Genomic DNA, 15,440 nt, shown 5'->3' on the forward strand with positions numbered 1-15,440 from the left:
TGCGCCCAGCGCCCAATCCAATGGGAGAAAACACAACCTCTTCTGAAGTGAAAGGACAACATTAACTTGCATTTACAATGACTCCAAGCGCTTTACAGCCAATCAAGTACTTTTTTTTTCTTGGAAGTGTAGGTAATGCAGGAAACGAGGCAGCCAAAATTTGCGCGCACAGCAACATCCCACTAGCAGACAACGTGATAAGTGAGCAGATAACCCCTGTTCTAGTGATGTTGGTTGCGGGTTAAACATTAGCCATGGGGAGATTTCCCCTGCTCTTCTTCAAAAATAGGGCCCTGGGATCTTTCACGTCCACTTTGAGAGGAAAGGCGACATAGGATTACATTGGATATACAGCACAAAAACAGGCCATTTAGCCCAACCAGTCCATGCTCCACTTCAGCCTCCTCCCGTCTTTCCTCATCTAACTATCAGCATAACCCTCTATTCCCTTCTCCCACATATGCTTATCTAGCCACCCCTTAAATGCATCTATACTATTCACTTCAACCACTTCCACATTCTCTGGGTAAAGAGGTTTCTTTTGAATTCCCTATTGGATTTTGTGGTCGCTATCTTATATTGATGGCCTCTAGTTTTGCTCTTCCTCACACTTTGTGTCTACTCTATCAAAACCTTTCATAATTTTAAAGATCTCTATTAGGTCACCCCTCAGCCTTCCCTTTTCAAGAGAAAAGAGACCCAGCCTGTTCATCCTTTCCTGATAGGTATAACTTCACATAAACTGAGACAGGGCCTCAGTTTAACAGCTCATCTGAAAGATGTTACTCCCTCAGCACTGGAGCATCAGACTAGATTTAGTGGGTCAGCCTAGATTTTGTACTCAAGTGGGACTTGAACCCATAACCTGCTGACTCAGTGGGTGAGAGTGTCTACCAACTGAGCCACAGCTGACACTGGCAATGCAACTAATATGAAACCAAACTCCTGGGTCCATGCCCCCACAGGGGATACAGTAGAGCCATGAGATATTATTTGCAACATTAATAAATAAGAAATAGGAGCAGGAGTAGGCCATACAGCCCCTCGAGCCTGCTCCGCCATTCAATAAGATTATGGCTGATCATCCACCTCAACTTCACTTTCCTGCCCGATCTCCATATCCCTTGATTCCCCTAGAGTCCAAAAATCTATCGATCTCAGCCTTGAATATACTCAAAGACTCAGCATCCACAGCCCTCTGGGGCAGTGAATTCCAAAGATTCACAACCCTCTGAGTGAAGAACTTCCTCCACATCTCAGTCTTAAATGGCCTACCCCTTATCCTGAGACTATGCCCCCTCGTTCAAGACTCTCCAGCCAGGGGAAACAACCTCTCAGCATCTACCCTGTCAATCCCCTTCAGAATCTTGTATGTTTCGATGAGATCACCTCTCATTCTTCTAAACTCCAGAGAGTATAGACCCATTCTACACAATCTCTCATCATAAGATAGCCGAACAAAGAAGCAACAAAAACACATCCTAAAATGGAATTTAACAGCAAATTTAATGTAAGCAATAAAGCTAGAATTGTTGCCTGTTAAAATGTTAATGGCAAGTAGGGAATACTGTGATGGTCATGTGGTTTCTCAAAGTCGGAGACAATTTTTAATTTTTAATACTTGCGTCCCTTGGTAATGCTCTCCCCTATTAGCCTTGCTATGGAGGCAACAGTGAATGCTCTGAGAGAGAGGGTATACTGCCTATTTGGTTTACTGATGTGAAGGGTGCCAGTATTGGCTGGCTTTTTAAAACTTCCTATTGCAATGATTGAGGCCAAGACGGGTAGGGAATGAGTTTGGGGGGATTTGCAGATGAGATATATGGAAGGTGGGTGCTTTAAATACTAGATGGTAGGATGAGGATTTTAAATGGGTATTGAGTAGTAGAGAAGAATGATATCTAATGGGTGGGTAGAATTGTCCTCCAAAAGTGACAAAAATTTCAATCTTTAAGTGCAGCCAATAATTTTTGACTTTTATACTAATCAAAATATTGCTTTCAAAAGGATGAAACCTACTTCAAATCCAGCTAATCTGTTATCCCTTTCGGTTGTAAGGGGCCTATGTGAAATTAATTTGGGCACTCTCAACCAAGTTCTTAGTGGGTCTGATTCCGTAGCACAAAACTGTCAATAATTCAAGACCTAATTAATTGTCAATGATACAAGCTACAAGGATGGCTGATGTGGGAAATAGAATTGTCACATTGATGGTGTAGGAAACTTCCACCAAAACCGAGGGTTTAGCTGCACTATTGAAATAGCGTATAGCGAGTTTTATCAAGTGGTTAAACTAACCTGAATGGCTAGTGGCTAATGATGATGTTGCATAAAGAGTGGGAAGGGCTGGTTTTTATTCACGGATGGCTACAGTCCCTTGTTCCTTATCTGCCTTTTTCTATAGACTCTGACTCCAGCACTTAGCTTTTGATACGATAGCAAAATACTGCTGATGCTGGAAATCCAAAATAACAACAGAAAATGCTGGAAAAACTCAGCAGGCCAGGCAACATCCGTGGAGAGAGAAACAGAGTTAATGTTTCAGGTCGAAGACCCTTCATCAGAACTTAGCTTTTGATGTTCTTTACTACAAGGCCCAACTGAACAAAAGCTGTGCTCCATGTTTTATAGTCTTGTAGTGCCACCATGTGGTTAAATATCACAGGAAAAGCCAATGATCTAATTTAACTTACTCAACAACAATTTATATGGCGCCTTTAATATAGAAAAATGTTCCAAGGCACTTCACAGAAGGATAATAAAAAAAAACAGAAACTAGGTGAAGGAGCTATAAGTAGGAGTGACCAAAAGCTTGGTCAAAGGGCTGCTTTTTAAGGAAAGTCTTAAAGGAGGAGAGGGAGGTGGATAGGCAGAGAGGTTTAGCCTTTGCATCACATCCATGTTCTTTGAAATCTCCTTGCCAATATTATTGATTTTAATGATCATCACTTTTATTAATTCTGCAGCATAGGTATATGATACACACACATTGATGAAAGAGGTTCTCTTCATTTGGCTAGTTCCAGCATCCATATTCTGGAACCATTTGGAGTGCTTCTGAATAACGTTACTATCTTCTGTCAAGAAGTACGGTTCCTCATTCTCTCTAGAACTGTAATTATCCACCCTCATGGTTTAGGTAAATGGACAACCACTCACTTGCTAGCAGGCTTGGTGAGATCTATGCCATCAGTTTTCTGTTATTAAGCGCAAGAACAGCCATTTCATCTTTCTACTAGGCACTTTACAGCCTTCCATTACGGCCTTAACATTGAGTTTAACAACATTAGACCTTAACCACTGCTCTCATTTGCCCTCGGACAGCAAATGCTGGTAATAGAGGAGTGGAAGAAGTGTGGGCTGGCCCTTGGGGTAGGATCCTCTATTGGCACACAACCGGTGAGTGGTCCACACCCCTGTGGTCTATCTGCCTTTTTTCCTACACATTCCCAGGCCATGGGATCCCACTCCTCTTTGCCAGATTTTCCATTCTTTCCTCCCCCTGTAGCCATTTACACCTCCTCTGAACCCATCTTTTGCACCTTGCACCCTCCGTAAACTTCTCATCCAAAACTCTGCTGCCCGTGTCCTAACTCGCACCAAGTCCTGTTCATCCATCTCGCTGACCTACAATGCCTTGATTTAAAAATTCTCATCCTTGTTTTCAAATCCCTCTATGTCCTCGCCCCTCTCTATCTCTGTAACCTCCTCCAGCCCCACAACCGTCCGAGATCTCTGCGCTCCTCCAATTCTGGCCTCTTGCGCATCCCTGATTTTCATCGCTCCACCTTTGGCGGCCGTGTCTTCAGCTGCATGGACCCTAAGTTCTGGAATTCCCTCCCCAAACCTCTCTGCCTCTCTACCTCTCTCTCCTCCTTTAAGATGCTCCTTAAAGCCTACCTCTTTGGCCAAGCTATTTTTTGTAAATATCTTTTTAAAAGTATGTAAAATAATTGTTGGTAATATTTAATTCCGTAGTTACTGAAATAAAGTGTAATGTCTGGATTTATTTCATGCCTGAATACATGTTTCCCTCTTTATACGATGATGATGAAAGATAAGGAACCGGAACAAAGCGCGTTGCTGTTTTGACGTGCCCTCTTCAGCTTGCCGTCGTTGACCGTGCGCAGGTTGTTGGGGAAAATGGCGGAGAGGAATTCGGGAGGAGGATCGGAGTTTGCCAAACGCATCAACCCGAAGAAGGACAATCTGAGCAAAGAGCAGATTGCGTTCATGCAGAAAATGGAGCTGGCTCAGTGGCACAAAAACCTGCAGAAGCGGCGCGGGAGGAATGCGGTCACAGGCTTGGCTATCGGGGCCGTGGCTTTGGGCATCTGTATCCTTGTAACATGGTCAATGCTTTGGTGGCGATGGAAGCCTGGGTTTAGATATTTAGCTTGGGCATCATTACAGTTACTTCGCTGTTGACTAACAGGCTGGTTTGTGTGTAAGACCAAATCAAATTGTGTGTGGGGGGAAACCATTTATACGACGATTTCCCGTTAACGCACGTATCTACGCACTAGCAGGATTTATCTAAAGTTTCGTTATTTACATATGATGCGGAGATGCCGGTGTTGGACTGGGGTGGACAAATGTGAGAAGTCACACAACACCAGGTTATAGTCCAACAGCTTTATTTGAAATCACAAGCTTTCGGAACGCTGCTCCTTCCGAAAGCTTGTGATTTCAAATAAAGCTGTTGGACTATAACCTGGTGTTGTGACTTCTCACAGTTATTTACATAGGAACAGGAGGAGGCCATTCAGGCCCGGGAGCCTGTTCCGCCATTCCATGAGCTCATGACTCGGCTCCATATCGCTTATTACCCTTGGCTAAAAAAAAATCTCGATCTCAGATTTAAAATGATGAATTGAGCCATTATCTACTGCTCTTTGTGGGAGAGGGTTCCACACTTCTACCACTCTTTGCGTGAAGAAGTGTTTCCTAACCTCTCTTGAATGGCCTGGTTCTGATGTTAAGGTTATGTCCCCTTGTTCTAGACGCCCCCCACCAGTGGAAAAAGTTTCTCTTATCTACCCTATAAATTCCTTTTAAAATCCTATAAACGTCAATCAAATCATCCCTTAACCTTCTATACTACAGGGAATACAAGCCTAGTTTATGTAAAATCTCATAATTTAACCCTTGGAGCCCTGGCAACATTCTGGTGAATCTGCGCTGCACTCATTCCAAGGCCAATACATCCTTTCTAAGGTGCAGTGTCCAGAACTCTACACAGTACTCCAGATATGATCGAATTAGGACTTTGTATAGCTGCAGCAAAAATTCCCTTTATATTCTAGCCCTCTAGTTATAAAGGCTAATATTTCATTAGGTTTTTTATTTTTTTTGTACCTGACTACTACATTTTAGTGATCTGTGTACATGGACACCTAAATCTCTTTGGACTTCCGCTGTTCTTTTCACCATTTAAAAAAAAAAATACCCGGATCTATCCTTTTTTAGTCCAAAATGGATGACCTCACATTTACCTGCGTTGAAATCCATCTGCTGCAGTTTTGCCCACTCATTTAATGTCTCTTTGTAATTTTATGCTCCCAGCTACACCACTGACTATGCCACCAATCTTTGTGTCATTGACAAACTTGGATATATGGCTCTCTATTTCATCTAATTCATTAATAAATATAGTGAATATTTAGAATCTATGATAGACTTGCCTTGATGGTATTGACCTTATTGGAGGTTTAGACCTCAATGTCAATGGTGCAATTTCTATGACTAAGGAATAAGGAGACAGAATATAAACTCATAATTAAGTTCAATTGCTGTCTGAAGCCTGTGATGTGGAAGGTCCTGGATACGTAGTGAATCCAGGATGACCATATGTAGGAATTATCACCAACTGCTTGCACTCAAGCTCAAAGATCTGAGGAGCAGTTGGGGACACCCTGTCACATATGGGAAGCTGAAGGATTTCTGGAATGCAAAGTCCAGGAGGCGGTCACTCTGCAAGCAGAGCAGTTTAATGAGGAAGAGAAGTGGGTGACCATACATCAGGGTAGGAAGAAGGCCAGGAAGCAATCCCTTTAGACTGTAGAATTGACAAACAGTTACTCAGTCCTGACAGTTTGACAATAACATTAACCCAGGGGAGGGCAACCGCTAGAAAGTGAAATGCAGAAGTAATAGGAGATCCTATAGTCAGGGTGACAGGTGCTTTTGTAACTGCAGCCAAGAGTCCCGAATGATCTGTTGCCCCACCAGATGCAAGAGTAAGGGATATTTTGGAAAAGTGCAAAAGATTTTGGAGAGGGAAGAGGAACAGCCAGAGATTGTTGAATCAATGACCAAGATCATGCAAAGGGAGTTTTAGGAATTTGTTGTCAGATTAAAGAGCAGGATCTCAAAGGTCGGAACCTCAGTATTACACCCGATGCCAGACACTAGTCAGTATAGAAATGGTAAGGGAGGTAAATATGTGGCTAAAGAGGTAACTGCTGGGACATTGGGACCAATGTTGGGGCAGGAGTGTCTTGTACAGGATGGTAGGGCTCCACTGGAATGGGTCTGGGACTGATGTGCTTGCTAGGAGAATAACAAGTGCTGTGGGGGCGAGTTTAAATTAATATGGCAGGGAGGAAAGAAAAAGACAAGACATGGAAGCAGAAAGAAAAGAAAAAATGGCAGAGGGGATAGAAAAAGGTAAAACAGGAAGTAATAAAAAGGGTCAGAAGCAGGAGGGATTAAAAAGAGCAAGATTGTTTGACAGACAGAGGCAGATTTGAATCTTATGCACATAATGCACAAAGTATTCTGAATAATATTGGTAAGAAAGAGGCACAAATTGCTTTGGGGCAGTATGAATATAGCAGGACTGGGGATTAAACATTCTTAGTTACAAAATATTCAGGAGGGGTTTGCAGTATTAATGGAAGATTCAGTTACATCACTAGAATGTAAGATGATAATGGGGAATCGTGAAAAAGCTGAATATGTTTGGTTTGAATTGAGGAATAAGAAGAAAGCTGTTACTCTATTGGAAGTTTATTACCGACTGGCAAACGGTGAAAATGAGATAGAGGAAGAACTATGTAACTAATTTAGAGAAAAATACTGAAAAAGCTGAGCTATCATATAATGAGTGACTTTAATTATTGTATTGTAAGTGGCAAAGAAGTGGAGGTGTTCCCACAATGTGTCCAGGACTGCTTTCCAGACACTATGTTTTTAATACAAGGAAGGTGATAGTGCTGGATCTAGTTAGAAAATTAAATGGGACATTTAGGAAACAGCAACCATATCAAAATTGGGTTTGATATAAAAATTGAAGAGGTTAAAAAAATCAAAATTTAAATGATAAAAAGAGAACTAGTCCAGATAAATGGGAAAGAATACATTGCAGATAGGACAGTGGGCAAATAAGGGGAAACTTTCAAACTGGAGATGATTAGGGTACAAGCTAGACATTTTCCCAGAAGAAGTAAAGGGAGTGCAGCAGAAACTGGAGATCCTTGGATGTTTATAGAAATTTAAATTAGCATGAGACTTAAAAAAGAGAATATGACAAATTTAATAAAAAAGAAAATCAAGTGGAGTATAGAAAATATATAGGGAAAGCAAAACAAGGCTAGGGGAATGAAGAAAGACAAGACATGGGCAGCACGGTGGCATAGTGGTTAGCACTGTTGCCTCACAGCGCCAGGGACCCGGGCTCGAATCCGGCCTCGGGTGACTGTGTGGAGTTTACACATTCTCCCCGTGTTTGCGTGGGTTTCCTCCGGGTGCTCCGGTTTCCTCCCACAGTCCAAAGATGTGCGGGTTAGGTTGATTGGCTATGATAAATTGACCCTTAGTGTTAGGGGGATTAAATACGTGGGGTTACGGGGATAAGGTGAGATATGTGTTGGTGTAGGGGTTACGGGGATCGGGTGGGATATGTGTCAGTGCAGGCTCGATGGGCCGAAATGGCCTCTATCTGCACTGTGGGGTTTCTGTGATTCTGTGAGGGAGCATGGAATAAGTTAGTTCAGGATTGAACACATAAAATTTAAAATAATAGTTAAAGATAAGGTAGGGCTGATTAGAGGTGAAAAACAAATCTCTTGGAGAATGAAAGAATGGTGGAGATACTAAAAGAATATTCTGTTTCAGTTTTCACAGCGGAATGATATGGTGGGATTGAAGGAGTGCGAGGAGGAGGTGCAGCTATTAGAATAACTACAGATAAAGAAGTAGTACTGAAAGGATAGTGGAAGTCAGAAGCAGAAATAGTAGCAGGCCCCAACGACGTGGATCCTAGAATGTTGAGGGAGGTCAGTGAGGAAATAGCTATGACCACAATCTTTCAAATGTCCATGGATATGGTATTTGTGTCAGAGAACTGCCAAGGTAACCCCTTTTTTCAAGAAAGGAGAATAGGATAAACTGGATAACCATAGAGCAGTCAGCCTGCCATTGGTAGTGGGTAAGCTTCCAGAAGCCATATTAAGGGATGAAATTAATATGTTGAAATATGTTAATTAAGGACAGCTAGTATGGATTTATAAAAGGCAAGTTATGTCTGACATTTAATGGAGTCTTTTGAGGAAATAATGGAATGTATTAATAAAGGAAATGCAGTAGATGTGTATTTGAATTATTCAAAAGGTGTTAAGTTACTACATAGGAGGCCTGTTGCTAAAATTAAATTACATATTAAAAGAAACAACAACAACTTGTATTTATATAGCGCCTTTAAAGTAGTAAAATGTCCCACGGCGCCGCACAGGAGTATTTTAAGACACAAAATTTGACACCGATTCACATAAGGATAGATTAAGGCAGGTGACCAAAAACTTGGTCAAAGAGGTAGGTTTTAAGGAGCGTCTTAAAGGAGGAAAGAGAGGTAGCGAGGCAGACAGGTTTAGGCAGGGAATTCCAGAGCTTAGGGCCTAGGCAACAGAAGGCACGGCCACCAAAGGTTGAGTGATTATAATCAGGGATGCTTAAGAGGGCAGAATTAGAGGAGCGCAGATATCTCGGGGTGGGGGGGAGGGTGGTTGTGGGGCTGAAGGAGATTACAGAGATAGGAAGGGGCGAGGCCATGGAGGGATTTGAAAACAAGGATGAGAATTTTGAAATCGAGGCGCTGCTTAACCGGGAGCCAATGTAGATCAGCGAGCACAGGGGGTGATGGGTGAACGGGACTTGGTGCGAGTTAGGACACGGGCAGCCAAGTTTTGGATGACCTCAAGTTTACGTAGGATGGAATGTGGGAGGCCAGCCAGGAGTGCGTTGGAATAGTCAAGTCTAGAGGTGACAATATTAAAAGAAATGGGTAGGAACTTAGCTATAGAACAGAAAACAGAGTAGTGCTTAATGAAAGTTTTATGGACTGTAAGAATATAAACAGTGGTGTCCGCTAGCAGTCAGAGTTAGGACCATTACTCACGTTTGTGTGTATATAATATATATGATCTGAACTCGGGTATAGGGGCAGAATTTGCAGATAAGAATTAAAGTAGGGAGCATGGTTAACTGAAGAGGACTGTACAACTTCAGGGGACATAAGGTTATTAGATTGGGCAGATAGATGTTAGATGAAATTTAATGCAGAGAAATGTAAGGTGAATTATTTTGAGGGGGGGAAGAATAAGCAAAATTCCACTGGTAAAACCTTAAAAGGATTGGGTTCAGATACACAAACAGTGGACGGAACATGTTGATAAAGCCATGGAAAGTGTCCAGCGAAATTCAGTAAGATGATACCAGAGATAGGAGGCTTTAGTTATCTGTTTCTTTTTAGAGAATAACAGACTCGTAATGTATTTTCAGCATTTATCAGTTTTTCTGTCTCTAGTTTGGTGACTAATGTGCAACAAGTTATTTTCATACTGATACCTAAAAACTAAATGTACCATACATTTGATTTTTTTAGCCATAGCAACAGCAGTGGGGGATTTTTTTGTTATTGCAAACATTGAATTACAATAAGAAAGCTTCAGATTTTGAACAGATTTGTTAGATGTATGTATATTTCCTTAATAATCTCTCTAGATGGATACACATTTTATTCAGTGTCACAGGAACGATTTTTGGATGATTTGGAAGAAGCAAAAGGTGGTTCCAAGACTTCAGTAAACTGAAACGCTTAGTTCATACTGTTTGTGTACTGCTTTTCTCTCAGCAGATTTGTGACTGATTTGAACTGAACAGTTGTGTATCCAACATGTAATAAAAAAGAAAATTAAACATGTTGGATTAAGATGTGCATTTTTCAGAGTGAACAGAGGCTTTTATTTTCTGTCTGTCACCGTCCGCCTTGATCGAGGAATAATTCTGTGGCAGTGCAGCTGAAAGATATGTTTTACTAAATCCATGTCTTGCGATACCTGCTGTATGTATGGCAAAATTGAATGTATGCAGTTGATGTACTATCAATAAAACTTGGAACTTTGATTATAATTTTTCTTGACAACCATGTCTAAAGTTTGAAAAGAATTGTATAAAATTGTGGATTAGTATTTTAGGTCCCATTAATTCCATAGCCTTGAAATTAAAGTCCGTATTGTAAAATAAATCTTCAAGTTGTTAAATCTAACGAATTGGGGCATATTGCGAGTTCCTTGTGATAAAATGTTGCTGATATTGTATAGGTATTTAAATGGAGGGAAGAGAAAACCTTAATGGATCATGTTTTCAAAAGCCATGATTACAGGAACAATCTTAGCTTTTTATGGTAGGATTCTCAAATCAATTTGTCATTCCATCTCACCTTTTGCATTTGAAGGTACTGTCATTAATGTGTAAGTTATAGGAAGCTTTACTGTACAGTGCTTATTCAGACCACATCCTGGGTACTGTATCCAGTTCTGAGACATGAACAAGATGTTTAAGTCTTGGAGTTGGAGACAAGAGTGATGAGATTGATCCCCAGTATCAGAGGCCTGAGTTATGAGAAAAAGATGGAGAAACTTGTGCTTTTCAACATTGGAAAGGAGACAAATGAAGGGGAGCCTCATAGGGGTGTATAAGATGGTAAGCAGCATAGAAAAGATACATCCAGAACTTCATTTCAAATTGGACCATGACAGTAGGACAGGGGGCACAAGTTCAAATTAGCAAAAGGCAGAGTTAGGAATGATATCAGGAAGTTTTTCACACTGATCAATGCATGTAATGGTCTTCCAGGTAAGCTAGTAGAGAATAATCCTGCACTCATTGAAGAAACAGCTGAATGTTGTGATGGGAAATTATAGGTTGTTTCTGGATAGACTGAACAGCCCCCTCTTTCATATCTATATTGTAAATATGTAACATTAAAACAGAATGCATGGTGATTTTATATATAGGTTTCATGTTGCTCAAGGTTATCTCTGTCTTTTAAACACAAACGTATAAATGGCCTAATTCATTGAACATTTGAGGTGGCAAGATTTGAAAGATCAATACTATACTGTACCATGTAAAATATATATTTCATCATGCTTTATCCTCTAAAAGGTCTTAATACTATTTTTTCACACCCTCTATATGTTTAATGAGATCTCGGTGGGCGGTGGGGGGTGTAGGGCTAGAGAAAGTTAAAGAGATAGGGAGGGGTGAGGCCATGGAGGGATTTCAACACAAGGATGAGAATTTTAAAATCAAGGTCTTGCCGTACTGGGAGCCAATGTAGGTCAGCAAGCACAGGGATGATGGGCGAACGGGACTTGGTGCGAGTTATGTTACAGGCAGCAGAGACTTATATACAGCATTGTATACTAGGGTCTTCAGCTTCTTTCAAACAAACTCCAGCCAATTATATACAGAAAAGTGCATATTTAATAATAAATGGGAACTGTAGTACAGATCAGCAATACAACAGCGATAAGCCTTTTGTCTCTTTCTCTTAAAACCATCTGGTTCTTGCCTCCAATGGCCGATTCCCTTGAAGATGGAAAGAGCCACAACCCAGCAACTCAGGCTCATTACAACACTATGACAATGAAGTGGTATACTATTCCTGTTAAAATTGTGAGATACTAGAACAATTTTCAAGTTTTACAATCACAGAATAAACTTAAGAAACTTGAATAAACATTTCAGTGTTGAATGTGTCCTTCATTGCTGAATACATTAATTGTAGAGTATCTAGATTTAAACAATTCTAGCAATGCATTATTCTGTGGAACATTATTAAAGTTAAAACCCAAATGAATTACATTCAAGAAAATAATTGCATTATTTTTACACCAGTAAATCAGACAATTTATTGCATAGCCTTCCTCATATTTGATATATTCAGATACTTTTTGTAGATTTAAGGCAACATAATTTTCATAGTGGTTTAAGATTATTTTTTTTTCAAACTGGAGAATCACATACAGCTAGTCATATGAGCTTTAAAAGGATATTGCTCAACTAATGCATATTATACATTTAGATAAATATAGATTTGTTTTAGCCTTAAATGGAATGAATTGAACAGTTTTAGTTTTTATGTTTGAGAAGAACCTTTGTGGAAATTATTTTAAATAAAATGTGAGGTAAGGCACCTAACAAAAATGACAGAAAAGTAACTCTGATTTACTCATTTAATATTAATATACCATAACTGCAATACATTTTTAGGAGATAGTAAAATTTCATGAATATGGGGGGGGGTAAGATTTCCTTTCCATTGGAACATGTTTATGATTTTGCTGCACACTACATGGCAGGGAAACCACCCCTCTATTGTCACCCTGATACAGATCATAAAGGACCTTTACCACACAGTCAGTTCCATGACTCTTCGAATCAATGTACTTTTCCCCCCACCCCACTATTTTTACATAGTTGATCGTTGTTGCACAGTAGAGTTTCAGCAATTTTTTTTTCTTCATACAGCTATTAGCTGGGAGAATTAGCGAAAATAAGACCTGCTGAAGCTGGTGTCATTGAGATAGACGGCAACACTCAAGTTTAAATATTTTGTGGAAAGTAACAAACTTAAATCCACACTAAGCAAATAGACCTATTTTACATCAGCAATCTGCAGAAGTTCTGCAAGGAGCTTTTTTGTGCGTCATTCTTGCTTGCTAGACACCTTTATTGTCCTGGTCCTGCGATTTTAGGCCTAGTAGGTGCATGTAGGTTTGAAAACTTACATTAACATTTATGTTTATTTTAAGTGACTTGCCTACATTTGTGATGGTAAAATGAGGTTGAGCTAAAACAAAGATGTAGTTTGGCTTCAAAGCTATTGCATGTAAATAACAAGTTTTAATGTTTTGTAGGTTTGTTAAAGTGGACATTATAATCCAAAAGGCATATCTGAATAATTTATATAAAATTCTATTTCCAATATAAAGTGAAATAATTTATAACTTCCCAATATAAGGTGTGAACATTTACAGTTAATGAACTGAATCATAAGGATTTATAGAAGATCACTTTCATTTCAGTAACTAACATTTCCTGTCCAAATATAGATATTATTTCTGCATTACTTTCAGATGTACATTTATATCAAAGTCAGCTTTGGGATTCAGATATTCCGAAATATTTTACAAAATTAAAAATCTTCTCTGGTAAAATAATTCTTTGGCATATAATGTGCATGCAGAAGGAAGAATTAATGCATTGAAATCATTTACAATAGATTACACTAAATCTTCCATTTGAGAAAGTTTGTTTTAAAATTAGAGATTCAATTCAATGCAATCCTTGTATAATTTACTGTTTGACCACTTTTTATATTATATACACATATATACACACACGCACAAAGAAAAGTAATTTTTTACAGTATGTGACAGTAGAACATATTTTAATACAAAAATACATAAATGATTTATATTGGTTGCTTAGCACCTAGCATTCTCATTGTCTTGGAGTTGTCTTTACAATATTTGCAGGGTTAACAAACTTCCTCTAAAAATAAAACAACATTTATTAACTGCTCTATATTCTTGTATTTGATTTTAAATCTGATCTGAAATAGATTGCCATGAATAACATATTTTCATGAACTATTAGCAGTAATAAAAAATGAATCTTTATACCCGATTAAAACAGGGGCCATTGTCGAAGTATTGCTATGTCAGATAATGTGATCTGATTTAAACTGTGATGTGTTTTCTTTGTTATGTATTTTACTGTGTTTCCAGAAATTATATTAGTACTTGGAAGAAAAAACAAATGCAGTATATATCCTGATATCTTATGATGTGACAATAGAAAAGGGTGTTTCATCCCTTATTATAATAGAATTCCTGATTGGGATCATCCAGAAGATTCTCTCCTGAATGTCTGGTTAAAGATCATAGACTTACACAAAACCAGGACTTTTATATGAAAACGGCTATACTGCTGACTGCTTACATCAGTCCAAGTCCAAACTGATAACTGCAGTAATTGTATCCATAAATCTAGCAACAACGCGTGATTTCTGCGGATCAAATATTCGAGGTGCAACTTGAGGTGATCTTTGTTGCAGTTAGAACAGGATACATTTCTCTGTTCCATTTAATTTAGATTTATTGTGCAGAGCCTTTGTTTCTGATGACCAACTGTTCAGCATGATTTCAAAGCCATTAGGAAAAGTAACCCCCACCAACAGTAGTCTGTGTTTGGCGTTGATCCAGTGAGGTGCAGCTGCCATTTAAGGAATTTCTTCGAGTGAACCCTGCAGACATTCAACATACACATAACAGGTTTATCGTTAGAATATTCTATTGTATTTAAAGTATAGTCTTTTTAAAAATTGTAGCAGTGATTCAAGCATCCTCATTATACTACTTCACATGTGTGAAAAGGTAATCATCTGATTTAATTCTGATGGTACACACCATATGAAATATGCAAGAAAATAATTTTGCCAAACCAATAAAAACATTAGACAGTAATGAGAATGCATTACCAAAATTCTTTCAAATGTTATAAACATCTCAAGTCAATAACTGGATCATTTGTACTAAAAAATGAGATTTACACATAAGAATTAGGAGTAGGCCATACAACACCTCAAGCCTGCTCTGCCATTCAATAAGATCATGCCTGATCTTTGACCTCAACACCACTTCCCTGCCCGATCTCTATATCCCTTGATTCCCTTAGAGTCCAAGAATCTCTTGAATATACTCAACGACTCAGCATCCACAGCCCTTTGGGGTAGAGAATTCCAAAGATTCACAACCCTCTGAAGAAATTCTTCCTCATCTCAGTCTTAATGTAGTTCCCTGTTTTCTCTCTCCTTTCTTGATTAGCAGATTACATTTGCTACCTTCCAATCTGCTGGGACTGTTCTAGAATTTAGGGAATTTTGGAAAATCATAACTAATGCATCCACTATCTCTGCAGCCACCTCTTTTAGAACCCTAGGATGTAGGCTAACAGGTCCAGGTAATTTGTCGGCTTTAAGTTCCATTAGTTTCTCAAGTACTTTTTCTCTACTTACTTCATTACTTTAAGTTCCTCACTCTCATTAGCCCCTTGGTTCTCCACTATTTTTGGCATGCTTTTCGTGTCTT

At 39.2% G+C, this 15,440-nt stretch overlaps 2 protein-coding genes across 5 annotated transcripts in view; one reads left to right on the top strand and one right to left on the bottom strand.

Annotated features, from left to right (window-relative positions):
- The first annotated feature begins 4,057 nt into the window (after window positions 1–4,057).
- Window positions 4,058–10,404, top strand: coa3a (cytochrome C oxidase assembly factor 3a). Its single transcript, XM_085966434.1, has 2 exons — window positions 4,058–4,336; window positions 10,003–10,404. Exons 1-2 carry the CDS (start codon window positions 4,144–4,146, stop codon window positions 10,089–10,091), a joined length of 282 nt encoding a protein of 93 aa, XP_085822560.1. The 5' UTR covers window positions 4,058–4,143; the 3' UTR covers window positions 10,092–10,404.
- A 1,342-nt stretch (window positions 10,405–11,746) lies between these two features.
- The window catches only part of wnk4a (WNK lysine deficient protein kinase 4a), a 104,734-nt gene continuing 101,040 nt past the window's right edge, over window positions 11,747–15,440 (bottom strand). For all 4 annotated transcript variants that reach the window (XM_085966422.1, XM_085966423.1, XM_085966421.1 and 1 more), the window contains exon 19: window positions 11,747–14,596. In XM_085966422.1, the coding sequence (XP_085822548.1) occupies window positions 14,505–14,596 (92 nt within the window). In that variant the 3' untranslated portion in view covers window positions 11,747–14,504. The remainder of the gene's footprint in view (window positions 14,597–15,440) is intronic.

Source organism: Somniosus microcephalus, chromosome 24, assembly GCF_052327205.1.
Source record: "Somniosus microcephalus isolate GS21.2 chromosome 24, FLI_Smic_1.0, whole genome shotgun sequence".
Classification (NCBI taxonomy): Eukaryota; Metazoa; Chordata; class Chondrichthyes; order Squaliformes; family Somniosidae; genus Somniosus; species Somniosus microcephalus.

Bases quoted from the DNA above. Each gene is read 5' to 3' on its own strand.
- coa3a (XM_085966434.1), top strand. From the start codon at position 4,144: ATGGCGGAGAGGAATTCGGGAGGAGGATCGGAGTTTGCCAAACGCATC. The intron at 4,337-10,002 runs GTATCCTTGTAA...TAATCTCTCTAG, and splicing joins GGCCGTGGCTTTGGGCATCT to ATGGATACACATTTTATTCA.